The sequence below is a fragment of the Scyliorhinus torazame genome, chromosome 7 (genome assembly GCF_047496885.1).
Source record: "Scyliorhinus torazame isolate Kashiwa2021f chromosome 7, sScyTor2.1, whole genome shotgun sequence".
Taxonomy (NCBI): Eukaryota; Metazoa; Chordata; class Chondrichthyes; order Carcharhiniformes; family Scyliorhinidae; genus Scyliorhinus; species Scyliorhinus torazame.
Window position 1 is genome coordinate 285,005,128 of NC_092713.1, and position 27,053 is coordinate 285,032,180.

Consider the following 27,053-nt stretch of genomic DNA (forward strand, 5'->3'; position numbering starts at 1 on the left):
TGTTTGTGGAATTCAAGCCAGAGAAGTGTGAGGTAATGGGCGGGATTGTCTCAGCCTGGGGCCGGGCCGTAGAATCCCCGCGACCGGCGCGAATCACGCCACGCCACCCCGGCACTGACACGTGATTCTCCGCAGAGCGGAGAATCGGCACCATTGGCGCCAGCGTGATTGGCGCTGCGGCAGTCGCGGGCCGCTCTACGCCGAATCGAGCCGGCGCCGTTCACAACTGCTCTCAGCCGGCGGGACCTCGGGGTGGAAGGGACGGGGGGCGGCCTGTGGGTGGGGACGGGGGTCCAACCCTGGGGGGCCTCCGACGTGGCCTGGCCCACGAATGGGGCCCACGATCGGCGGGCCGGCCTCTCTGGCTGGGGGCATCCTTTCCTACGTGCCGGCCCCTGTAGTCCTGCGCCATGTTACGTCGGGGCCGGCGCGTTGAAGGAAGCCACTGCACATGCGCGGATCCTCCGGCGCACAGTTCGCGCCGGGATCAGCAACTGGAGCGCCGTTAACCGCTCAAGTGCCGTGCTGGCCCCGTGTAGGGGCCAGAATTATTCGTGGAGTCGGCCCGTTCACGCCGTCATAAAGCGCGATGCCGTTTACGACGGCGTGGATTAGAGAATCCCGCCCAATGTATTTGGGGAGTACAAAATAATAATAATAATACTATTTATTATTACAAGTAGGCTTACATTAACACTGCAATGAAGTTAATGTGAAAAGCCCCCAGTTGCCACATTCCAGTGCCTGTTCGGATACACAGAGGGAGAATTCAGAATGTCCAAATTACCTAATAGTTAAATAAATATAGGATTCTGAAAAGTGTTGAGGAACAAAGGATCTCATAGAATTTACAACATAGAAGGAGGCCATTTGGCCCATCGAGTCTGCACCGGCCATTGGAAAGAGCACCCTACTTAATCACATTCCTGAAGGTAGCAGAACAGGTAGCTTAAGTAGTCAGGGAGGTATCACTATGTACAGCAGCCCCCCCCCCCCCCCCCCCCACCCCACCCCACCCATAAACTTGTCCCTGATTCATCTCTGTACATTTTCCCAGCACAAATACCCTCTGAGACCTCTGTGTCCTTCAAATCTGGCCTCTAGTGCATCCTGAATTTCCTTGTCCCACTACTGGCAATTGTGTCTTCTGTTGGCTGGGAACCTTGTCCTCTAATTCCTGGAACCTCCCTGTTCTTCTATTTTTTCTCCTCCTTTAGGATGTTCCTTAATGAGACTCCTGTGGGGAGCCTTGGTTTTTATTTCCCCTAATTATAATTGCTGTGTAGATACGAGTTGCTGTTGTTTAATACCTGCAAAATGTCTACAAGAAGTCTAAAATGTACCAGACCCGTTGACGTTTTATGGGCATGGTTCCTTGCAAGCATTGATCTTGCAGTCAGGTTTTCGCAAACTCTCCCAGGGTGGATTACTTGGCACAGTATGTTTCATGGAAATTAATGGACAAAGAGACCAAGTGTTTTTCCCTTGTTTTGCTTTCTTTTGCTCAGCAACAATACAATATGTTTGGCGATCAGTCAGATCACTGGAGATGCACGTGCTAACAGAGGTGTTGCTCAAAATTGGGGTCATATGACCCCCTATAAATAAATTAGCTGTTGGCATTCACTACCCAGGGTTACACACACACGAAGGCAGCATGGTGGCACAATGGTTAGCACTGCTGCCTTACAGCGCCGGGGACCTGGATTCGATTTCAAATTCGGGTGACTGTGTGGAGCCAGTACATTCTGCCCGTGTCTGCGTGGGTTTCCTCCGGGTGGCTCTGGTTTCCTCCCACAGCCCAATGATGTGCAGGCTAGGTGGATTGGCCATGCTAAATTGCCCCTTAGGGTAGGGTTGTAGGAATAGGGTGGGGAATTAGCTTGGGTAGGGTGGTCTTCTTTTGAAGGGTCGGTGCAGACTCGATGGGCTGAATGGACTCCTTCTGCACCGCAGGGAATCTATGATACTTTGAATGTCAACTCAAGGTGCCAGAAGAGTTCCAGCAGATGTGGACCTGTGCCTCAGCTGGAGTTAGTGCTTGTCAAATTGTGGGATCAGACAAGAAAACAAGGGAGGAGATCAGGGGCTTAGACAGCCTAATTCTCAGATGCACTATAAGTATGATCAGCAACTGAAAACATTATCTGGTCATTATCACACCACCATTTGGAGTAGCTTACTGTGCATGAACTTGTTGCTTTGTATCCTGCAGTACAATGGCGGCGAGAATTCAAAAGTGCTTCCTTGCCTGTAAAGAGCTTTAGGATGTCCTGCGGTTGTGAAAGCTGCTTTATAAATGCAAGTCCATCTTTTTTATTGCTGGTGTTCAAAAAGACTTTCCATTACTTTGATTAAAACCTTTTATATTGCCTCCCTCCCTGTGTTCACAAATCTCTTCTCGGCTGATCCCCTATTATATGTATGAGAGGAACCCCAATAAAATCTGAATCTGCAGAAATCAATAGTTGTTGGATTTTTAAGCAAACAACTAAATTTATAACAGTTTTCAGGATTGAGAATCTATGGTGCCGAAGAGCAAGGCATTATTTATATGTAATGAGTAGTCTTGTCAGATCTCATTTAGTGAGTCGAATACTCAGTCAAAGCTTCATCCATGCGTTCATGCAATAATGCCAGAATGTCACACTAAATGGTGGCTTTCTTTCTTTCTAAAGTTGCAGAACATAGTGACAGAATTGACTGTGCACTTCGAGCCTCTCCTGACAAAGTAAGACAGCTTCCAGTTGTCATCTGTCTGTCAGCAAATGTCCTCCTCACCACAGTTCCCACAACAGCAAGCAAGCGCCTCCTGACAATCCTGATGGTTGCAAGCATTCTCCCCATCGCAAGAGCCCACTTTGTCGTTGCTCCCGTGGCAGCAAGCAAGCTCCTCACGATAGTTCTGAGCAGCACAGATCCTCTTCACCATTACCAAGATCAGCAAACATTATTGGGCCCTCAGCAAGCTCACTCCTTTTAACTGTCCTGAGAGCATGCTGCTCATCATTATTCCCACATTTGCCTTGATCCTCATCAGTATGCCCACAGCAAATGTGTTCTTTGCCATTGTCTTCATATGGAAATGCACCCTCTTCATTGTTCCCACTGCAGCAAGTGAACTCTTCTATTATTCTGAGACTAACGAGCGAGCATATTCCTTTCCATTAAGTGCATTCCTCGCTATTATCCTGATTCTCATAAGTACCCTCATTAACATTGTCCTCAGAGCCATGAGCTTGCTTCTTACCACTGTTCCAAAATTAGTAAGCCATTATCCTGAGAATAGCAAACGTGCTCCTCACCATGCTTCCCACAACACCAAGGGACCCGGTTCGATTCCAGCCTTGGCCGACTGTCTGTGGAATTTGCACATTCTTCCCATGTCTGCGTGGGTTTCCTCCCTCAGTCACAGAATTGAAAGTTAGATGCATTGGCCATGCTAAATTGCCCTTAGTGAGTGCCCCGGGATGTGCAGGTTAGTTTACAGGGGTAGGGTGGGGTGGTTGGGGGAACAGACCTCGAAAGAGTGCTCTTTTGGAGGGTTGGTACAGTCTTTATGGGCTGAAAGGCCTCCTTCTGGACTATAGGGTTTCTATGATTCTATGATCAATCCTCAAATGATTCTATTGAGTGAACAAGACAGGATCTACCCCTAACAAAACCATGCTGACCATCCCTATCAATCCATGCCTTTCGAAGTGATAGTGTATCCTGTCTCAGAATTGATCCCAACAATTTGTCCACAACTGTAGTCAGACTGACTGGCCTATGTTTACTGGCCTATCCCTCGCACCTTTTTAATTAATGATACAATGTTTACAGACCTCCAATCCTCTGGGACCTTGCCTGTATCTCGTGGGGATTGGAAAATGATCCTCAGGGCACCTGCTATTTCCTCCCGGGTTTCCTTCAAAAGTCTGGAATACAATCCGCTGGGCTCTTGTGATTTTGCCACCTTCACGGATTCCAGTCCTTCCACCCTTACTACGCTTATTGTAACAAAAATTTTACACTTCTCCTCTTAAACGAGGATAACTCTTTTCCAAATAACAATAACATCAACAAAAAAGAATATATTGCAATGTGAGACGTTGACACTTTCATCAGCACCTTTACCTGAGTGTGTGAAGGAGGAAGGCCTTTCCTGATGTATAAGCCAAAGAGTGCATCCTTTCCCAGAGAAACATTAAACTTGACGAACTGCGGCCGCTCAATATATAACTGGGATCTCCAGAAGACTCCTGGAGGTACTTCCTGTGACACTCTTCGACCAATATCCACATCTCCCAAATCGATGCTGCTGTTTTAACGGCGACTGTCCCTATAAAAATAAAGAGTGGAGAATGGGAGTAACATCCTGCACATATATTTGACAGATTAACAGTCAAAGAACAAGCAACTGCTGATCTAGGAGGATCGCCATTGTAATTTGCATGGATCTCTATTATCCTATTGTTACTTTTCACAGGCAATCTACAAGTAGGGTAACAGTCTGACTGTGAAAATCTATTGGCGTGAAGTGATTACCATCACTAACTTCAATGTTTGGGGCTCGGGCCAGAATAGGTCACAACTTGTGCAGAGTACACATTTGAAACAATTCGAAAATTCAGAAGAAAATGGGGAGCGCTGACAGAATTATTCAACAGGAGAAGCTAATACATATTTTTGGAGTTGGGAGTGTGGGCATTAACCTATCTTACCTGATGAAAAACAGATGGGGTTGATCTGGCTGACCTTCTGTTTTACACTCCACCTGATTTTATTTTCTGCCGAGCAGGGTATAATATGTGACCGGTCCAATGCCACCAGGCGGGTAAGATTAAAATTACCCCCCCCCCCCCCCCCATCCCACAGTGTGGGGTATAAGGAGAGACTGTTGAAGGAAATATTAGAATTAGGTTTGGGCATATTCCTGCAGAAAACAGGCAAGCGTTACCAAGAGAAGAAATGAACGAGGGGTTAAGATCAATTTCCTGTTATTTCAGATTAAAGGGGATTATCACTTGATGACTGGACAGGGTTATCATTAGGATACTAGCTTTTCACCTCTGGAAACGTGTCCCCCCCCCCCCCCCCCCCCCCGATGTGGCCTGAAGCAGATCAGGTGAAAATCTCCCTTCTCTGGAGGCTGGAAGGGGCCTGAGTGGAATACATTTGGTGAAATTGGACTCCCAGTCAATGAATTGACAACACAAATATGAAGCTGAATTGTAAGCTTCTCTCGGTCACTGCAAAGAGTTGGTGTAGGAGTGGAAATGTCATGCAAGTGCAGCTGAGCTGACCTTCAGGGCCAGAGTTGAAGCATACCACAGAAGGGACTTCACTCTGTAATTTACTGATTCTTGAGCTACAAGCATTTCATGCAAATGGCTGATGCTGAGTGGACAAGTTTGCATTCCTAAAAATTTGGATTGTGCAAAACGCTGGCAGAGAAAAAAAATAATCTGAAAATTTAACGAAGCAACAGTTAACAGTGTCTGTCGCATCCGAGCGCAGTGACATTTGCAGGCAGTTTTTGAAGAGACTGTTCCCAGGTTTTCCAGGAAATCAGCTTGCCAAGACAGTCCCAGTGTGACGGAAGAGCAATTCGAAACCGACAAGGCAGAATATTTGCAATAGAGAATGGAGCTGAGGAGCAGCGAGCCTTCTGTACATCAGTACCTTCCCTGCTGCATTATGTTGTTGGGTGAGGATCAGCTATTCAGGCCAATAACAATGGAGCTCAGTAACTGTGACTCACTGTAAGCTCATTTTCGCCAGGACTTAAGTTGTTTTTTTGTGTTAACCACAGTATGTTTGTTTAATTGCTTGTTCCGCCTCACAATCTCCACAGTGGTACACTGAACTACATGACCAATGACAAAAAGTATTATCACGCAAAATAGTTTGTACATAAATGAACCATTTTTAAAATCGGTATCGCCTTATGGCACCTATTCCTTATGCAAGATACGTTCCACTATGCTGTGATGTTCCTGTGTCTTTCCTTATTCATTGGAATCTTTTATTCCACTGCTCAATTTGCCCTGATCTTTAAACTGTAACCTTGTTGCTCGCAGTTCAACAGTTGAAGAGAGTCTTGATGAATAATTTCACTGCGATCGCAGGAGAGACGTGGAGCTGCTTCATTTCCACATTTTGCAATGCACATTTGCAAACAGAATCGACTCATACAGCTGTGCGCTGCTCCGCCAGCCACACTTCCCCCAGGCTAGTCAGACAGTGCGACTGATTCCTCGCAAATTAGTGCAGCTCGATCGACTGTTTTAACCAGACATCAATCTAGATCCAAGCTCTGGGACTCCAGAGTAACTCCAGGAACGCTCTGATCCTTTGGCCAATTTGCACTACAATTCTGCTAAGTGTAGAACTGGTTTTCCATAACTCTTTCTAAAGTACCTTTACGATCAGTTGATTTGAAGCATGTTCTGGTGTTTTAAAAAAAAGCAGATATATTTGGAAATAATCTGCAAGGGTATGGGGAAAAAAGCTGGGGAAGGAGGGGGCGGAGAGAACAGGGGAGAGAAGGGGGTTGCAATAGGGCGAGAGAAAGACAAGAGAATTGCTGAATAGTCGGGCCATTGGTCGAGGGGAGGGGTGAAAAGAGAGTTTGGAGAGAAGGACGAATGACAAAAACAAAGGCCTTTTCTTAAAAGGCATTTTGCAGTGTGTAAGACAGAAATGCAATTTTACAACTAGAACTGAACAACCAGTGAGAGACAATAGTTTAAAAACTATTGGCAATGAAGCCCATTAAATGCTCCGATCCTCCTCACGCCACGATTTGCTTCCCATAACTATTGGAACATGCTGCAGCAAGCATAGCAACGGATTGGGAATGCCAATGATCAAAGTGAAAAGATTTGATGCTACTCAACGCTGGAAATGTTAAAATGAAACCTTTGAAGATTGAATTGGCGGAAATAAGCGTAGGTTTAAATTATAGAAAGCGGATTCATTTACCTTACCGACAGTATCTGGCTGAACTTCTCTTCCCACTCAGGTTGTATAAGCAACACAGAAACCACAGGCTTTGTGCTATTTCTGACCTGCCACTTGGATTGCAATAAGACGCAAATGGGCACACTGTGATAGCAATGACCACACTCACCCGCATAAGAATGAATAAACCCATTAAATGTAAAATATAATTATAGAATCCCTACAGTGCTGAAGCAGGCCTTTCGGCCCATCAAGTCTGCACCGGCCCTCCGAAAGAACACCCCTCCTTGGCCCTGTCCCCCACACTATCCCAATCGATTCTTACGGAGGTGGAAATTTAGAATGGCCAATCCATCTGCCCTGCACACCTTTGGACTCTGGGAGGAAACCAGAGCACCAGGAGGAAACACACGCAGACACAGGGAGAATGTACAAACTCCACACAGTCACCCAAGACTGGAACTGAACCCAGGTCACTGCACTGTGTGGCTACAGTGCTAACCACTGTGCCTCCCCTTCACACTTTAATGGTAATTTAAGGCTAGTGTTATGGGCCAGGGTTTAGAGAACCCCAAAGTGTATCATGGAGTTCCCCTGACCCACAACTTTTAATAGATTGTGGTATGGGGAGCACACGGCCCACTCTACAGGTGTGGTACAGCAGAAATGGAAAAGTATATTTTAAAGCAAAACAATGTTTATTCTATGAACTCAAGTTAACCTTTTTAAAACATACAGTGAACATCTTAGCAACCATTAATTCAAATACAACCCCTGAAAGAATACAACACTAAGTAATCCTTTAAGCTTCCCAAACAACATGCAGAAGACAGAAGAAACACCTTTCAACAGAAGCACATTAGGTTTACATTCACTACTGAGAACATTTATCATTCTGAATTCACCAAATGATCAAGAGATAGTCTTTTGATGGCAGAGAGAACAGCAATACACCTGCTTGGTCTGGCTTCAGCTCCAACACTGAAAACGAAACTAAAACACACCCTGCAGCCTGCTCAAAAACAAAAGTAAAAAGCTGACAGACAGCCCAGCTCCACCCTCTCTCTGACATCACTGCAGTAGTAAATACCCATTTCTTAAAGGTACTCTCACTACAGATATTTATATACACACCCATTTATAAACACCCATTTCTTAAAGGTACTCTCACATGCCACTAGAAACTGACAAGCTGCTCCTACCAGATATATATAAAATATCTGCTTTTTTTTTACATTGTACCGGTGATCCTAGACATTGACAGAATGGCACCACAGAATAATTTTTAAAAAGCACCGAATGAGGATAATTATTTCTTAAATTTGACAGTAAACTATAATTCCCACAATTACATGGAACTCACTGACCCTTCCAGTCTCATTCCCAACTGGTGAATGAGACTGTGATCGGTACAGCCGATCACAGTCTCATTCACAGTGAACTACCTCACCACAACCATTACAGTGGCCTAACCCTCCAGGAAAGTGTTAGTCTACGACACTGCCAGCAATTTAAAAAACAAACATACGGGTATTATTTTCTAAACAGCAAGACAGTAGGACCAGGAACATGTTTATTATTAAATGCCAACTGACAGATTAAATAGATCTCCGATACTTTGGATATTATTATTTCAGATAACATAATATAATAATTAGGTTTACTGTGAGCTGCAATAACTCTGAAAACCTTCTTCTACCACCTGGTCCAATAGGAAGTGGCACCTTCTCACAAAACAATTTATGGAGCTCGGCTGAAACATAGGCCAGATTTTGGCTGCTGAGGGGTGCCGCCTCATTTAAAAGTGCTGCAAATTACATGATTTTGTTCTCTGCATGAGGGTCTGAAGTGAAGTGGAGTCAGGCCCACCGATCCCAGAAGTGACGTGTAGGTGGCCACCGGGGTAGGCTGGCCCGCCTCAGTTCTATGGGATTTTGTTCTGGTTGTTTTTGAAGTTGTTAGGCCCTCTAACCCTCACCTCCGTCCAGCCCTCCCCGCCCACCCCCATGGCACCTCATACCCTCTTTGCCCCCATGACAACTCATGCCCCCAATCACCTATGTTCCCTCATAACTTCCATGCCCCTTCATGCCAACTCCATGCACCCCACCTTCCCCTTCATTCCTACATGCCACTTCCATAAGCACTCATTCAGCATTCAACATGGGCAGACCCCAGGAGCTATGTGGTGATTAAACCTAAACCTCCTAACAATCGAATACAGCTCGCACCTCTTCCCATTTGATCGGGAATAAAAGCTTCCATTATTAAAACCCATTCAAAGCATGCAAATCCCCTCTAGTGGTTAATTCTTATCAAAAGAATCAAAAGTCTATTCAGGATCCATATCAAGGACAGCTAATCCTTTAATAGCCTCCTTAAACTGTCAGTAAAACTGTGAACTCAGAAATCTCTGCTGAGAGAATTGTAACTTTTGAAACTCATCTAAGTATTCATTATGGCATAATAATAGTCCCTGGGACAATGCAACACCAAGCTCAATGGAAACAGCAGAACCAGAAGTTATACTTTCTTCTCACTTACGCCTGAGAATCAAAGCATGCCAGCAAAGTTTTGTTTCAAATTCTCATTGACAGCTGCAGCCTGTTTTTATTAACGTACACTCCCCATCCCCACTGTGGCATGACTGAACGCTGGGACATCAGCCTGATCTGAACGATTAAGAAAACTACATGAAATCATCCAGTGAGACAGAATGAAGCCCTTGGGCCTTGTGTTGTTCAACAGCGTGAGGACCAATCATAGTCACACACTGACCAATTCCCAATTCAACCACCTCCCCAGGTGAAGATTTTATCGCAGCTACGTAAAAATTTCTCTGGGGTTGGTTTCAAATTTCCATGTTGCTATGCAACTTCAGAAAATCAGACAGTTGGAAGTAACCCTCCTGGGTTCTAAGAATGAAGTGATTTCCTCAAACCAACCAAACTACAAAGACTATCTGAGTAGCTGTGTGGTGTTTACAGAAGTCAAGGGACTTCATACCTAAGCCAGAGAGATTGCCCTTCAAACCATGTTTTCAATTACTTTAAAATGAGTTGTCAACAAGGTTTTCTTATTATCATATAGAGTATAATGGATATCTGGGAGTGATTTACAAGTAGTAATTTAATCGAGGGACTCAGGTGGTCTGTACACTGAATAATGAATACCTGGGAATGAATCCAAGGTAGCATCTCACTGAAGGGTTCATGTTACATTATAAACTGCTTGAGTAAAGTTTGAGTGGATCATTGCAGGGATCTGAGCCACAAACTGAGATTGCAATATTTAAATAGGCTCAGGTAGCATGTTTTTTTAATACACTGTATACTGGCCACAATGTACTTGCTCAGTGAGTAACAAATTAAAAGTAATGGCACAATTTTTTGAGAAGCAATCAAGAGCTGATTAGGAGGTGATAATAAGATCAGTATGAATTAGAAAAGGAATAATGAATATGTGGATATGAGTCCAAAACAGTGATCCAAATGACGACTCTATATGACGGTCTAAATTCAGTCTTTTCAGCACCCGTATTCTCCCTCTCCTTCAAATTGATGCTTAAGACATTTGATACCTTCCAATGATTCACCCACGTGGTCTTTGCGTATTTGTCAATGTTAGCATCGAGAGTGGGAGGCGGTATTCTATCTTTCTCCAACCAAAGAACCTGCAGCAGGGGGTAGCTAAGATGGAGCGAAAGACATATCTGCTGGCCTCTTACCATGATCTTGGTGGCTGAAATTCTAAACCGCAGGCCTTGAGGACACTCTCACAAATCCAGCGTGAGTCCCTGATTAAATATGCAGACTCAGCACAGGTGATAACACTGGGGCCCAATTGAAATTTTAAACCCAAATATGAGACTGATTATTTTTGTTTAAATATGGACCGGGAGAACCTCAGGCCTCTCCTACACAAATGCCTACGCACCATCCTAAGGTGAACCATGGTTCCCGGATCCATTCAATTGGGGAATCTCAGAGGAAGTCTTTTGTCATCTGCAATCCCATTGCTGCCTATTGAACACAAAGCTCTTTCTCCAAAGTTTGGACAGGAATTGCCTGATTATTTATACAAGACCCAGGAGATAAAGGCTCCTCAGCCCTTGCCTCCATTATTCCTGCTCATCTTTAAATCCACCCAGGCATTAGCAAACTATATTATCTCAAGTATCGACCTGGCACCTACTAATGCTCATCTGACTGGGAAACTTGCTGAGTTATCAGGGGAATGTTACAAAGTCATTCCTGCTGCGAGTGTTGCGAACACTGATTTGTTAACACTGGAAAGCAGACTTACATTTGTTAACTTCTGAAAGTGATTGTGTTACTTCATTATTGTCTACATTTGTGTGCAAATCATTAACCTGCTAGTCCTATATATATATATGAAATTATTTGCTGACTCAAAATAAAATAAACTTGTATTTATATACCACTTTTATGTCTTCAGGGCACTCCCAAAGCTTCTTCCAGCCAACAAATTACCTTTGAAGTGTACATAGGAACTTAGAAATGTGACTAGGTCATTCAGCTGATAGAGAATATTCGAGAATTGTATTTGCTTATGTGCCAAATCTCCAATTGAATAATGGAAAGACAGAAGCCATTGTTTTGGTCCCTGTTCTAAACTGCATTCCCTGGCTTCTGACTCCATCCTTCTTCCCAGCAACAGTCGGATATGAAGTCAGTTTGTTCACAACCTTGGTATCATATTTGATATGATATTCAGGAGCACCGGGGGCGGGCGGGGGGGGGGGGGGGCGGAGGTCTCCCAATTCATGGGGTCCTTAGGGAGGGGGTGTGCAGGTCTGGTACAGGATGGGTGGGCGGGTTGTGTGTTGTTGGGGGGGGGGGGGGGGAGAAGGTGGCCCTCGGATGGACATTGGGGGTAACTCCCTGAAGGACCACCACATCAGGGCCACGCCCACGTGATTCCTGGACCTGGGGACCGGAGGAATACGGAAGGCCGGAGATTAGGGTGCCGGGCCCCTTTGCATTCATTGACATCCTCCCGTTGGCGTGTGGGCATGGAACTCGATCCCGCCGCCAGAGGGGGTGTCGGAGCATCAGAAATGGATCAGCGCCCACTGACACCCGGCGCTGATCCCGATTTTGCGATTCTCCGTCCCATCTGGAAACAAGCTTCGGGCATTCTGGGACGGAGAATTCACCCCACTATTCTTCCCTCTGACACCGTGCACAGGTCAACCACAATCGACCAAAGTGATGGACAGTCTGCCGTGACAGTGACTTATTGCCGGCTACCTAGTTACCTGTTCAACGTGAAGAGAGCTAAATTGAGGGAATTATTTGGGAAGGCTTGGGAAATTCTTTAGCCGCAGAAGTTGACAGAAAAGCCTAAATTAGTTTAAAATCTATGAATAAAGTGTTGACTGCACCATATGTAGAGATGACACAAATTTTCCCGGTGATAAACAGCATTGATATATTGATTTTGCTAACTTAATTACATCTCAATCTCCTGTGCACATTGTTGTGTATCATAGGTGTGGGATGAAATGAAATGAAATGAAATGAATGAAATGAAAGTCGCTTATTGTCACAAGTAGGCTTCAAATGAAGTTACTGTGAAAAGCCCCTAGTCGCCACATTCCGGCGCCTGTTCGGGGAGGCTGGTACGGGCATTGAACCGTGCTGCTGGCTTGCCTTGGTCTGCTATAAAAGCCAGCTATTTAGCCCAGTGTGCTAAACCAGCACTAGCGGGTGCTGTAGTCCTGTCAGGTCCATTTTATACACAAGTTCAACTTGTTCAAGATGAGTAAAATATTATTCCAAGTGGGAATGGCCTCATACATTCCCCATTCTGCCCTCTACTCTTCTGCCCCAATCACTAGACATGTAGTACCTCCAGCCAGTTTCACATAGAAGTCCTCAATGCGTGGCAATGGATACCTATCAAAACGGGAGGCTTTATTTACTGTCCATTTGTAGTCTCCGCAAATCTGAACAGTTTGATCCGCTTATGGGTTGATCTGGCTTATGGGGATAGAATGGAGGTGTTGACCTTGGGTAGGGTGCTCTTTCCAAGAGCCGGTGCAGACTCGATGGGCCGAATGGCCTCCTTCTGCACTGTAAATTCTATGAATTCTATGAAAGGCTGGGGACTCCGGTGCTGCCCAATCGGCGAACTTCACCGGTCAGTTGATTCCGAGGCCTTCTAATCGGCTGAGCTCTGACTCGACCTTCGGCAGTAGCATCGAACGGACCGGGTAGGCCCAAACTTATGTAGGCCGTGCTTCGGGGTCGCCATGAATTTTTGCCATGGCTCTCTTGATTTTCCCCGCTCCGGTTTGGAAAACATTGAGGTATTTCCTCAATGCCTCATAGAGGCCTCCATTACTCATTTGAATAATTCGCTGCCAATCTAGGTGAAGGCGTTGTAGCCAATTGCTGCTGAACAGACCAAGGCCTCATCCTTTTATCACAATCAATGGCAGTCTTACAGATTGGTGCCCGTAAATCACTGGGGTCATCGCAGTCAAGTGGTTCCCCTGTATAGGTTGCCAGTCCTGAATCCGTATCACCTAAGATGAACTGTTGTACCTCTGACTGAATATTTTCAAACGTTTGTTTACCTGTGACCAAGACAGTAGCTCCCGTGTCCAATTCCATTATGAGAGGGTGACTGTTTGCTTGGATGGTAATCCGAATGGGGGCAAGTACATTCCAATCACTAAGTGCATTCCACGCTATCAAGCATGTGATTGCAATGCACTGACTGCTTTTTGATGTGGTTGATGTTTGTAAACATTGGTGTTTCAGCACTTAGGGTCACTCATCCATGAAGGTAGGTGAATGAATCAAGGTTGCAGCTGTTTTGTGGAAACACAGCCCACTAGTAGAAAGGAATAAATGGCTTTCAGCTAATGGATCTGTGGGGTGGAAACACAGTTCACAGCTGTTCTCCTTCCAGGAAGCGACATTTGGAGCTTCCAGGTAAGTGTTACAGCTGTAATGTTTTTCACTACCCTGTCTGCACTGCTCTCTATCTTCCAGACAGGGGTCTCTTTTCTGGGGGGGTGGTTCTGTGGGCAGTCCTGTTAGTCAGGGGGTCCCTGGGAGGGGAGGGGGTGGTCCCTTTAGTTCGGGGGTCTCATGGGGGGTTCCTTACGTTCAGGGCTCCCGGTTGGGGTCTTTCTATTAAGGAGGTCTCTGGCGAGGCTCTCCCTATTCAGGGGGTCCCTGGGAGGTCTCCCTGTTCAGGGTGTCCTGGGGGGGGTCTCCCTATTTAGGGGGTTCCTGGAGGGGTCTTCCTATTCAGGAGGTCCCTGGGGGGCGGTCTCCACATTAAGGGGGTCCCTTATGGTCTTATGGGTGGGGTTATCCCTATTCGGGGGTCCTGGGGGGGGTCTCCTTAGTTAGGGGGTCCTTGGGGAGGCACGGGTTGGGTCACCCCCTCTAGTTCCGGGAAGGGGGGCATCCAGGCAATCCGGGGATGGGGCGCTTCTTTACCATATGGGAGGGTGCAGATTTGCAGTGGGGTGTGGTGGCAGGATGCGGGACTTCTTATAAGGCTCACACTCTAAATGGGGGCCTGATAGCGGGATTTATTCAATCATTGTGGCGTTCAGCTGACTGTTCTTTTGACCTCAGGAACATGTTACACTGCAGTTTATTTTGTCTCCTCCATTTGAGAAGTAGACAGCACAATGCCATAAAGGAAATAACCACCCATTTAATATTGATTCAGACCATTTAGTTCCAGGGTCCATAACAGAAGCGATAGGGATAGGATCCAGCACCTCGGAGCCTTGGATCTGCTGGGTGTCGGCAATACAGGAAAATTAACTGGCGGGAGTTGTGGTCCAGTAAAGAATCAAGCTCAACTTTTCTTCTCATTAAATGAATGGTTGAAAAATCAGGTTGGCTCCTAGTCCTCTATTTACTGCATCTAGGCAATCTAGGTACGCCATGATCTTTTCATCAATCCAAGCACAGAACAACTCGATCGCAGCACTGAACTTGACAACATCAACAGGGGCGGCAACAAGGGATTTGCTGGCAAAATGCTCAGTAACACGGAGAGGTCATACCATCACTTCCTTTTCTAACTCACTGCCCCACCCTCCTCCAATGCCAGTCCCTAGCTTTACATATTCCCAACCACCTAATAATGACACTTCGGACGTCGAACGGAATGTGGCTGAGGCTTGAAACGCTGTTCTGGGAGCCCGAGAAATGCTTTGTGAGAAAATAAAAAGAAAGCGGATACAAAAGCATCCAGTTTAATAAGTTTTGTTGCGCAGCCTGTTTAACTTCCCATTCAGCAACCAGGAGGAAACAGTTCATCGAAACCTGTTTATTCACAACTGATTCCAAAAGGTGCTAAGCCTCGAGGTATGATTTGGCAGAGGACTAACTAAATTGTGAGCAGATTATTAAAACCTAGACACCTGGGGGATGTGTAATATTTGTATCAGGAAATCCATACAAATGAGCGACTGGGAAGATGTGGCTCATTTCAATTTTATGCTCAGACGGACATTGTTTATTCAGAGTCACCTATACTGGAAAGTAATGCACGGGTATCAACAAGAGTTCTATGCCCTGCAATGTAAATAGAATACACACTCACTAAAAATCCACGTCTTATAAATCCAGGCCCATTTCTCACATTTTTGAGCATTGTATTTTTACAAAGTGGAATAAGGTTGCAGTAGATTTGATTCTACCCTGATCTCAGTTGCAGCAACAACTGTGCAGCCTTAACAGGCCTCAGAGCGCTTGTACCAGATAAAGAGGTAGGGGAATAAATCAGCCAGAGGCAGTCGACCTTCCTGATGGCCACCCACGCTCCTCCATTATAACAGTCATTGCATTTCAGAAAGGTCTTCATTGGCTGTAAGCCGTTTTGGGACTTGCTTGCGCCATGACAGACATGTAGATGCAGATCGTTTTGTTGTGTGAGGGTTGGGTGACAATGACTGTTTGGTTCATGCACATGAATGCGGCACAAAGGAGCTGCCACTGCCATTGAACTATGTGGCAGCAAGACATCGATGCCATCAGGTATGAAGGGGGAGTCAAGAAACTAAAACAGTGCTTTTTTTCTCTCGGGATGTTGTGTTGCTGAAAAGGCCAGGAACTCAGCAGGTAATGAGGAAGGCAAATGGAATGTTGGCCTTTATTTCAAAGGGAATGGAATATAAAAATAGGGAAGTCCTGCTAAAACTATACAAGGCACTAGTTAGAACACACCTGGAAGACTGTGAACAGTTTTCGTCCCCTTATCTAAGGCACTGGAGGCAGTCCAGAGAAGGTTCCTTTGGTTGATCCTAGCTATAGAGGGATTTTCTTATGAGGAGAGGTTAAGTAGATTGGGCCTGTACTCACTGTAGTTTAGAAGAATGAGAGGCAGCCTTATTGAGACAGATAGGATTCTCAGGGGAGGCTTGACAGGGTAGATGCTGAGAGGATATTTCCTCTTGTGGGAGAGTCTAGGATCGGAGGGCTTAATCTCAGAGTAAGGGGTTGTCCATTTAAGACAGATGAGAAGTAATTTCTTCTCTCAGAGGGTAGTGAATCTGTGGAATTCTTTACTGCGGAGAGCTGTAGGCACTGTGGTGTTAAGTATTTTGAAGATTTTGAGATGGACAGATTTTTAATCAGTAACGGAATTAATGGTTATGGGGATAAGATGGGAAAGTGGAGTTGAGGATTATATTAAATCAACCATGACCTCATTGAATGATAGAGCTGACTCGAAGGGCTACTTCTGCTCCTATGTCTTATGGTCATATTTGTTGCTCATCCCAAATTGTCTTTGAACTGAGTAGCTTGCGAGGCCATTTCAGAGGGCAGTGGAATGTCAACCAGTGCTGTGGGCCTGGAATCACATGTAGGCCTGACCGTGTAAGGTTGGCAGGTTTCCTTCCCTAATGGACATTAGTGAACCAGATGTTTTTTTTTTACAGCAATCGCTGATAGTTGTCATGGTTAAAAATCTGAGACTGGTTACATATTAAAAAAAAGCCACCAACACCTGTCATGGTGGGGTTTGAACCCACAACTCCCTGGGCCTCGGGATTACTAGTCCACTGACATTAGTACTATGCCACCATCACCCCTTGCAACATTTCGAAAGGCAATTCTGGTAAATCAGGATTGTTTGAAGTGAATTGTGAAATATAATGGCCGGAATACCAGCAGGGTTTTCCGGTCCCGCCGATGGCGCACCCGCGCCGTGGGTTTCCCAGCGATGAGGGCTGCACTCAATGGGGAACCCCGGTGACAGTGATGGGACCCGAAGATCCCACTTCTGGTAAATGTCGGGCCGCCTCTGACACCCGAAACATGCGGCGGGTTGCACGTAAAATCCTGCCCTTTTATTCACAAAACGCTACACTGATTATCCACAAATGATCAGCATTCTGCAACATTCCTGAAATTATTAGTATACTTCTGAACAGCCAGGATAAGTGAAAATTGCTACAGATTAATTTAACAATAAATGCAGCATGAATGGTACATATGAAATATGCGAGTCAATCTTGCAAATGCACCAGTTTTGCCGGGAACAATTTCAGACTTTCAGGTCTCCGTGAGACGTGTTGGGAAAGGATAGAGCAGCTGTGACGTTAATTTTTGTCTGATTATGTTCCTGTGAAGTGCCTTGGGACATTTTACTCCGTTAAAAGTAATCTATAAATGCAAGTTGTTGTTCATGAACTCAAGTGCACAGCGCGCATGGCTGAGATTGGTACAACTATGGCACTCACACACCACTTGTACATGGGTTGTCTGATTAAGGCTGCTGTGCCTGTCTGTGGACATTGAGTAGAACCAGAGAAATTTCAGCACAGGGGGCCTTTCAGCAAATGAATACCAATTCCTTCATCACCAGCGCAGTTTGCTCCTGCTCTCAGCTACCAAGCTCTGCATTTCTGCAGCAATTCACTCAATTTACAGCGTACAAGTGAAGGCTGTGTAGTACCAAGAAACCCACTTTTCGAAATGGGCAGGAGTTGACACCTGGACATCTATGATTTGTACAGTACCAAATGTGAATTATCACCTTGTATCCATTTTGTATTGCATGTGTAGAGTTAGCATTGTGATAAGCACAAGTGAAGGGGTGGCAGAAAATGATGGAACTAAACTGTCAGCTTGTCCCCTTCCTGCTCATTGTGATGCCCTCAATGATATTTTCGAGTCAGCAAATCTCATTGCATCTTTCCCTGCAGTGATAAAAACCCTCCAGTATTATTGGATAAGGGCTTCAGCTTTCCATCTCACACAGTACAAGAACAGGATGCAAACAAATCAATGTGTCCGGTAATATTTCGGAGATATAATACACAGACAGAGAAACACCGTGAGAGATAAGCAGAACATTTCACACTTAACCCTTTCATCTTGGAAGCTGTGATCACACACAATCTCTCAGGATGGCACCACGCTCACTGTGAATGCTGTCTTCCATCTGTTAGTTACTGGGAGCTTTTTTCTTTCATTTTGCTAAAATTATAATTGAGGCGCATCATTTAATTCACAGAACGATAAACGGTTGTGACATTTTACTGTTTGAGCAAAAGCTGGCAAAGATACCATGCTTTGCCTTGCTGGGTTGACCCAGAGGAAGTTCCCCGCCCCCATGTGATTGGTTAGAGGCACTTTCACATAAGAGGCCAGAATACTGGGTTATTGAAAGAGAGTCACCTGTCACACTATTGACCCCCGAACACGAGTTTTCCTTACGGATTGAAGGCTAATGAAAATGTTGTTTGGCAGCAAGAGCTCAAGCAGAAATTCAGTTGTTGAAAATGGAATGGAGGGTGTGCTGTTTGCACCAGTCACAGGATCACACCTCTGAAGCACAAGGGTGGGTTGAAATTCAAATTGAGGAACAATGTGGGGGGAAAAAAATAAAACAAATGACACTGTTCAGAAGGAAAAAGATTTAACACTTCAGCTTGATCGTTCTTAATCAGAATTCTGGCACCAAGGGGCAGCACGGTGGCGCAGTGGCTAGCCCTGCTGCCTCACGGCGCTGAGGTTGCAGGTTCGATCCCGGCTCTGCGTCACTGTCCGTGTGGAGTTTGCACATTCTCCCGTGCTTGCGTGGGTTTCGCCCCCACAATCTAAAGATGTGCAGGGTAGGCGGATTGCCACGCTAAATTGCCCCTTAATTGGAAAAAATTAATTGGGTACACTAAATTTATTTTAAAAAAGAATTCTGGCGCAAGGCCATCGTCCTGCAACGTTAGCTCTCCAACCTATGCTGCCTGACCTGAAAGTATTTCCAGCATTTTCTGATTTTACTTCAGATTTCCAGCATCTGCAGTATTTTGCATTTAACTTTGAAGCAAGCTTGTCATGCTGCTAATGGCTTTGTTGGAAGGTAAAATCCTCTGCAACTTGTGCTTCCTCAGCATGCTATCTTAATAAGCTTCCTTCAGTGAGAGCTGAGGTTGCTGGGGGAAAGAGGTGTGCAACCTAATACACTTCTAGCATACCACAAACTGCTTGAGTGTAGGCCAGTGCCATCGGCACCTGATGGTCAGGTTTGTGTGCAGTCAGTGCCAACCCCAAAATAAACCTGCAGGATTCGTTAAGATCAGCAGGCAGAAAGACCTGTTTTTTTAAAAATCGAGTCTTCTTGGCTGCTGCCCTTAACAATCAATATACTCTGGGGCTGCCACCAGCTGCAGAAGACCTGCAGCCAGTCGCCGTGGGCACTAGAACAGGTCACGTGCAGTAGGAAAGCAGCTACTGCTGTGTCGACAGCTGTCGATGGCAGTCATTAGACAACCGCTACCAGCCCAAGGTCAAACCTCACTACTGCCCTCAGCACAAGACTCCAGGAAAGCCCTCAACAGCAGAAACTACCCTGACAGCTTCCTGTATCACCCCTGTGGCATTGCCAATCAACTTTCAGTAACGCACTTGAATGAAGAAAGAAACAGTTGCATTGTCGTTTCGTCTTCATAGAATCATAACAGTGCAAAAGGAGACCATTGGCCCATTGTGCTTCTGCTAGCTCTTTGAAAGAGCTCATTTCTTGTAGCCTTGGAATTGCTTTATTTTTCAAGCATTCATCCAATTCCCTTTTGGAAGTTGTGAATCCACCACCCTTTCAGGCAAAGCATTCCAGATCATAGTAGCATTTCTCCTCTTCTCTCGTCTGGTTCTTGTGCTAATTATTTTACATCTATGTCCTCTGGTTGTGTCCTACCTCGAGGTTTCCTTTTTTGTATGCATCTAATTTGTCTACACGCTTCTGAAACTAATATTTAGTTCCCCGCCTTGCATCGTTATCCTCACCATCTAAGAATTTAAAAAAAAAATGTTTTCATTCTCCTCCTTTTCCACATTTTCTCCCAAATTTATACCCAACAATAAACAATTATCAGTAACAAATGTAATGTCAGTCCCCATATCAATAACAACGATCCCATCCTCCCACCAAACCCCCAAACATTAGCCCGCATGTTAACATAAGCAAATGACAAAAAGGATTCAGGAATCACCCATAGTCGCCATTAACACAAACAATCCCTCTCCCCCCCAAACCTCCCTGCACCCCTTCCTAATGTTCGATGTGATCCAATTCTCGAAAGTGCAAAATGAATAACGTCCATGAATTGTAGAACCCCTCCATCCTTCCTCTCAGTTCAAATTTGACCTTCTCAAGAGTCACGAATTCCAGCAGGTCCCCCTGACACGCCAGGGCACAGGGTGGAGAGGTTGATCTCCACCCTAACAGGATCCACCTTTGAGCGATCAACGAGGTGAATGCTACAACATCTGCCTCCGCACCCATTTCCAACCCCGGCTGGTCCGACACCCAAAATATGGCCTCCCGGGGGCCCGGATCCAGTTTCACGTGCACCACTTTAGAGATTACCCTACAAATATCCTTCCAGTAATCCTCCAGCTTTGGACAGGACCAAAACATATGAACGTGGTTTGCGGGGCCCCTCCCGCAACGTTCACACACATCTTCTACCCCCTCAAAGAGCTGGCTCATCCTCGCCCTTGTACGGTGTGCTCTATATACCACCTTCAGCTGTATCAGCCCCAACCTCGCACACGAGGTGGAGACGTTCACCCTCCGGAGCACCTCGTACCAGAGCCTCTCCTCCATACCCTCTCCCAACTCTTCCACTTTGCCTTGATCCCTTCCAGCGGGGCCTTCTCTTCCAAAAAAGCCCCGCAAACCGCTGACATTGCCCCCTTCTCCAGTCCCCCTGTCATCAGCACCTCCTCCAGCAATGTGTAAGCCAGCTCGAATGGGAAGCTCTGTAACTCCTTTCTGGCAAAGTCTCGAACCTGCATGTATCTAAATATTTCCCCCCTGCTCCAGCCCATACATAGCTCCCAGCTCCTTGAATCCTGTAAACCGACCCCCCAAGAAACAAATCTTTTAGTGTCCTAATTCCTTTCTCCTCCCATCTCCAAAAATTTCCATCCCACTTCCCTGGCTCAAATCTATGGTTCTCCCGAATCGGCATTTCCCTTGACCCTGCCCCCAACCTGAAGTGCGGGCAAAACTGCCTCCAAATTCTCAATAAAGCTATTACTACTGGACTCCCTGAGTATTTCCCCGGGGCCATCGAGAGCGGCGCTGTCACTAGCGCCTTCAATCCCGGCCCCCTACAGAAACTCTCCTCCATTCTGACCCATTGGGAGTCAGCCCCTCTGACCCAGCTCCGTACCTTCTCCACATTCACCGCCCAGAAATATTGCATCAGGTTTGGAAGACCCACACCCCCTGCCTGCCTTCCTCTCTGTAGTAGCACCTTTCTAATTCTGGCCACCTTCCCTCCCCATACGAACGAGGTAATCATCCCCTCAATTTCTCTAAAACAATGCCTTTGGCAGGAAAATCGGCAGGCATTGGAAAATAAACAAGAATCGCGGCAACACATTCATTTTAACCGCCTGTACCCGGCCCGCCAGTGACAGAGGGAGACCGTCCCACGTTGCTCACCTTTTAAGAATGACTGACTTCTTTATGCAAACTCATTGGCAAACCAGTTATTCTTTAATATGGACAGGAGGACGTCATTTAGAAGGTTGCTCAGAAATGAAGGATCAAAATAATCAATGAATGATTCACACACCAAAATGAATCAGCCAGCCAGTCAGCTGTAACTTCATTCATCTCCATGTGTGGGCTGCCGTAGGCAGTCCAACTGGTTTCAGCCCTCAGGAGTTCAAATGAAGCTCTGAGACAAGGACTGTTGTGAACAATGGAGCTAAAGTCTGGTGGTAGGATTGAGCTGAGGACAAATTGGGGCAAAATCAACACAAACCTGCATGTCTGCAGGGTGATTCATATGTAGCAAAACCTCCTGTGGTGCTTCACAGCAGCACAGCCCAACTAGAATTGGAACTCAGGTAATGGAGGGGACATTAGGACAGGTGAAGGCTGATCTTAAAAAACTGTTTCAAAAGAGGAAAGAGAGGCAGAGAAGTGTTGGGAGGGAATCGCAGAGCTTAGAATTGCTTAGACAGTTGAATACATGGCTGCTGATTGTGGGGGATGGACAAGGGACCAGAGCTTGAAGAATGCAGAGCCTGGGTTGACCAGGCCGGAAGAGGTTAGAGAGAAGCAAGGAGGAGTGAGGCCATGGAGAGAGTTGAGCATGAGTCCAAATGGACCCTATTTTAGCAGTTGCAAGGGTCTTAGCACGCAGCATCACAAACTGATGGAGTAGAGCTAAGTGCTCTTGTAGGGTGGATAAAGTCTGTTTAAGTGTCACGATCGGAGGGATGTTAAATACCCTCTCCCTCTTTAAACATGAAAATAATAGGCTGAAGCTGTCAGTGGAAGTTAAAAAAAAAACTAGGGTGGACTGATTGGGATTGACAACCATCTGGTATAGATTAGAAAAATAACAGTAGCATCATCTCTTGCAGTTTAAATAGAATACTTTCTTGATATCTCCATATTATCATGTTATTATGAATGCTTGGCTGAGTTTCAAAAGCTACAACTATCTCTGCAGGGGATTCTGAGTTCACAGTTTAATTGACAGTTTAAAGGGAATAATTAATGGATTTTAATCTTTATTATTATTGTCATAAGTAGGCTTACATTAAAACTGCAATGAATTTACTGTGAAAAGTCCCTAGTTGCCACACTCCAGCGCCTGTTCGGGTACACTGAGGGAGAATTCAGAATGTCCAAATTACCTAACAGCACGTCTTTTGGGACTTGTGGGAGGAAACCGGAGCACCCGGAGGAAACTCACACAGACACGAGGAGAACGTGCAGACTCCGCACAGACAATGACCCAAGCCGGGAATCGAACCTGGGACCCTGGCACTGTGAAGCAATAGCACTAACCACTGTGCTACCACGAGTTTGCTTTTATATTAATAGATTAGCTGTTTTTGATGTGGGATCCGAAAAATACTTTATTTGTTTTCAAAATACAATAACCACTTGAGCAGATTGGGTTTCTTGAATTGGTCAAGTGAAAGCTGTATTAGATTGTTGGCAGATTAATTTTCATCTCCACATGGCTCTTGATGTCTACCCATGGCGGATGAGTTGCTATGAAGGTCGCATGCGGGTTTGCGGGCAAGGGGAGGTAGGTGGGGTGGCACAAGATGGCATGGTGGCGGCAGGGTATGAGGGCCAAACAGCTTTGAAAAACAACGGTGAGAGTGTCCCAGATAACCGAGGCAGGCCATCTAACCAGTTTGCTCAGCGTTGACCTGTCCCCGTAATCAGCCTTGGATCTGCTTTCAGAGTTGACAGACCTGACTCTACCGCCCCCCCCCCACCCCCCCCCCCCCCTGTCCGTCCGTCCCCCCGTCCTCCCCCCCCCACCCCCGTCCCCCCGTCCCCCACTTGCCTCCCCCACCCTCAAAAGGTTCACTCTAAAGTGGCCATTTCTCACTGGGACTGCTTAATAGAAATGGTTCACCACGATATCCACCAAGGCAAAGAATAACAGAAAATGCTGGAAAATCTCAGCAGGACTGACAGCATCTGTGGAGAGATTGGATTGGGTTGAATTTGTTTATTGTCGCGTGTACCGAGGTACAGTGAAAAGTATTTTTCTGCGAGCAGCTCAAACAGATCATACATGAAAAGGAAATACGTAATAGGGCAACACAGAGAAAACAGAGCTAATCTTTCAAACAGACTCGAAACGTTAGCTCTGTTGTCTCTCTCCATTGATGCTGTCAGACCTGCTGCGATCTTCCAGCATTTTCTGTTTTTGTTTCAAATTCCAGCGTCTGCGGCAATTTTGCTTTTGTCTTCAGGCAAAGAACAATATTGAATTACGCTTGTTAGGTACCATTTCTACTTCATTTTTAGTTCCCCAAGATAATTGTCCTTGAAAGAGGACATCTGAAAAGGTCTAATGGGGGTCAGCTGACTTGCCCAACCAGCAGCAGGGAAGGAAACAATACCTGAGCAAAAAAAAAAGCCAATTTAAAACAAAACTCTCGGTGCAGCAGGAAAGGAAGGGGTTAAATACAGCGCGAGGCTTAACAGTTTTCCCTGATTTTCTACAACCAAAAACATTTAATTAAGCCTGTTCTTGTGTGGAGTATAAAATGTTAGAACAGATCGCAGATAATTATATGTTTAATGGAACACAATTTCCGCTCTTTCCTGGCTACACAGTCGCCAGCTGCACGAGTAACTGGTTTATTAGGATTTTAACAGAAATATTTAGAACAGCTAAAACAAATACATGAATAAATAAGAGGTTGCTGACAACAGAGGGCTGTGATGTTTTCAGGCAGAGCCACAAAATCTCCATTTATTGGTTTTACATTTTAATTTGTGTTAAGAGGGGGTTGGGTGTGTGAGGGGGGGGGGGGGACACCAGTGTGCACAGAGCGAAAGCTTGAATGGTAGCTCTGGCTGTGATGGTGCTGCTCTGATGTGACTAATGCTGTTCCTTTCCAATGAAAAAGGGACAGTGTTCTCCTCTCCTCATTCCAAGTAGTGGAAAGTACCGCACTTCGGTCGCACTGCATGTATAATCCCCTGTAATTCTCCTCACTCTTCCATTTCATAATTGATCGCTGCACCTGCAACTGGTATAAAGATCACAGACATATAAACAAAAAAAAACATTAGTCGGACGGCGTCAGCCTGAAGAAAGAGATGGGCAACGGAGCAAGTGAAAAAGTACGACATTCAAAGATCGGCAAGCCACCACCAAACCCACTTGCACCTGAACACAGTTGGAACATGGCTAAGGCACACAGCGTGTGTGCAAACTGGGAATGGGGAGGTGCAAATGTGTGCCCAAAGGAAGGGGAGCGAGGGGGGTGGAGGGTACATGAAGGGGAGGATGGTATTATTTTCCTAAAGGGAAATAAAAACTAGTAATTTTTCATTGTGCCAAAAGCTACACGTGGGAACTGAGGCATTGCACAGTTGTGTCTCACAGTACAACACACACTAAATATGTATTATTACCTCGACCACCAGATGGCGCTATTGTTACATCACTCGGGCCTCCTGTTCTGACTCCATTTTTAAACATCTGTCCTTCAGCCGGTTGAAGCTGCCAGTTCAGACCAAGGAGGTGCATTGCTTAAATAGGGAAGGGAGGGAAAAATATTAAAAGTGCTCATTAATATTTAGGTGGTGTGTAAAATATATGTCTAATATAGAATCACCGTGCTATTTCATAGTAATGAACTGTTGATTATCTGTCAATAAATGTGCTGTGAAAGCAGCATTCCATAGAGTCCCTACAGTGCAGAAAGAGGCCATTCGGCCCATTGAATCCGCACCTAGCCTCCGAAAGAGCACCCTACCTAGGCCCCCTCCCAATCCCCGCTACCCAAATTCACCTGCACATCTTTGGACACTAAGGGGCAGTTTTAGCATGGCCAATCCACCTAACCTGCACATCTTTGCACTGTGGGAGGAAACCGGGGGCAGGGAGGGGGGAGGTTGGCACCCGGAGGAAACCCACTCAGACACAGAGTGAATGTGCAAAGCCCACAGGGTCACCCAAGGCCGTAATCGAACCGGGTGCCTGGTGCTGTGAGGCAGCAGTGCTAACCGCTGTGCCACTGTGCCATACTTGCATATGGTGACCCTGTTTATTGTTCATGAGGGCCTGACTTGGGGCTCCGTAAGATTTGAACTACGAACTAAAATTGGGATTCGCACTGGGCTGAGAGGTGATGAGATCCAGAAGTTTTCATCGTCAAAAACGTCGCTGCTCACAAAATATTTTACTCTTCATCGGCAGAAGTGAAAACCTTAGAGTTTCATCACTGGTTAATAGATGCAACTCTTATCAGCCGCAGCACCAAAGCAAGGCACTGCAGGTCAAGGAACTGAGCAGTAGACAATGGGTCAGCCTTAAGCTATAGTGTGTGACCTTGGAGCCAGTCTGCGATATTGTGACAAATGCGGGAATCGGTCAAAAGTGCGATGCAAGACAAGGGAGCGACTGTGCAAGAAGTTGGACTTCTATCTATGCTTTGTTGGAAAACGAGAGCCAACCTGAAGGGTGGGGCAAAATAATGGATTCTGATTTTGATAGATATGAGAGTCAAACTGGAGCAATGCATATCCTTGATTTTAATTGCTCCACCATTGACAACTGTTCCTTTAGCTGCTGAGACACTAAGCTCTGGAATTCTTCCTAAACCCTCCCTTTCTTTCAGTCAGACCCACCCTTGAGACCTATCTCCTTGACCTAATGTCTCCTTATGTGGTTCAGTGTCAAATTTTGTATGATAATTATCCTGTGTTATTTTACTGCATTGCTGTTTAAATGCAAGTTTTTTTTGTTGTCATGCGAATATCAGTTTGTCATATAGTGTGAAGCAGACATGAAGCACTGTTTCAGGGATTGCTATCTTGGAGAATGGGTGAAGCAGGCGTATGGGTGAGGGCCTCACTGAGATTTAAGCGTCAGTGCCTGACGTCACCAATCAGACTTTGACATTATTTTTATCTTTGCAAATTGGTACCTTGGTTTAAGCCTCACCACAAAAATCCACCACAAAGGACCCAACAAGGCAAATTTTAAAAACAATGTTCCTCTGACCCTCACAATGAAACCGAGGGCCTTCCCTGGCTCAGAATTCACTCCTTCCCCACCCCCTACACTGCCACCATGATTGCCTTCCACC

The 27,053-nt window shown here is 45.7% G+C and overlaps 1 protein-coding gene across 6 annotated transcripts in view; it reads right to left on the bottom strand.

Annotated features, from left to right (window-relative positions):
• LOC140427083 (teneurin-2-like) overlaps window positions 1-27,053 on the bottom strand; it is a 3,867,843-nt gene that overhangs the window by 228,398 nt on the left and 3,612,392 nt on the right. For all 6 annotated transcript variants that reach the window (XM_072512582.1, XM_072512581.1, XM_072512584.1 and 3 more), the window contains one exon: window positions 25,375-25,491. In XM_072512582.1, the coding sequence (XP_072368683.1) occupies window positions 25,375-25,491 (117 nt within the window). The remainder of the gene's footprint in view (window positions 1-25,374; window positions 25,492-27,053) is intronic.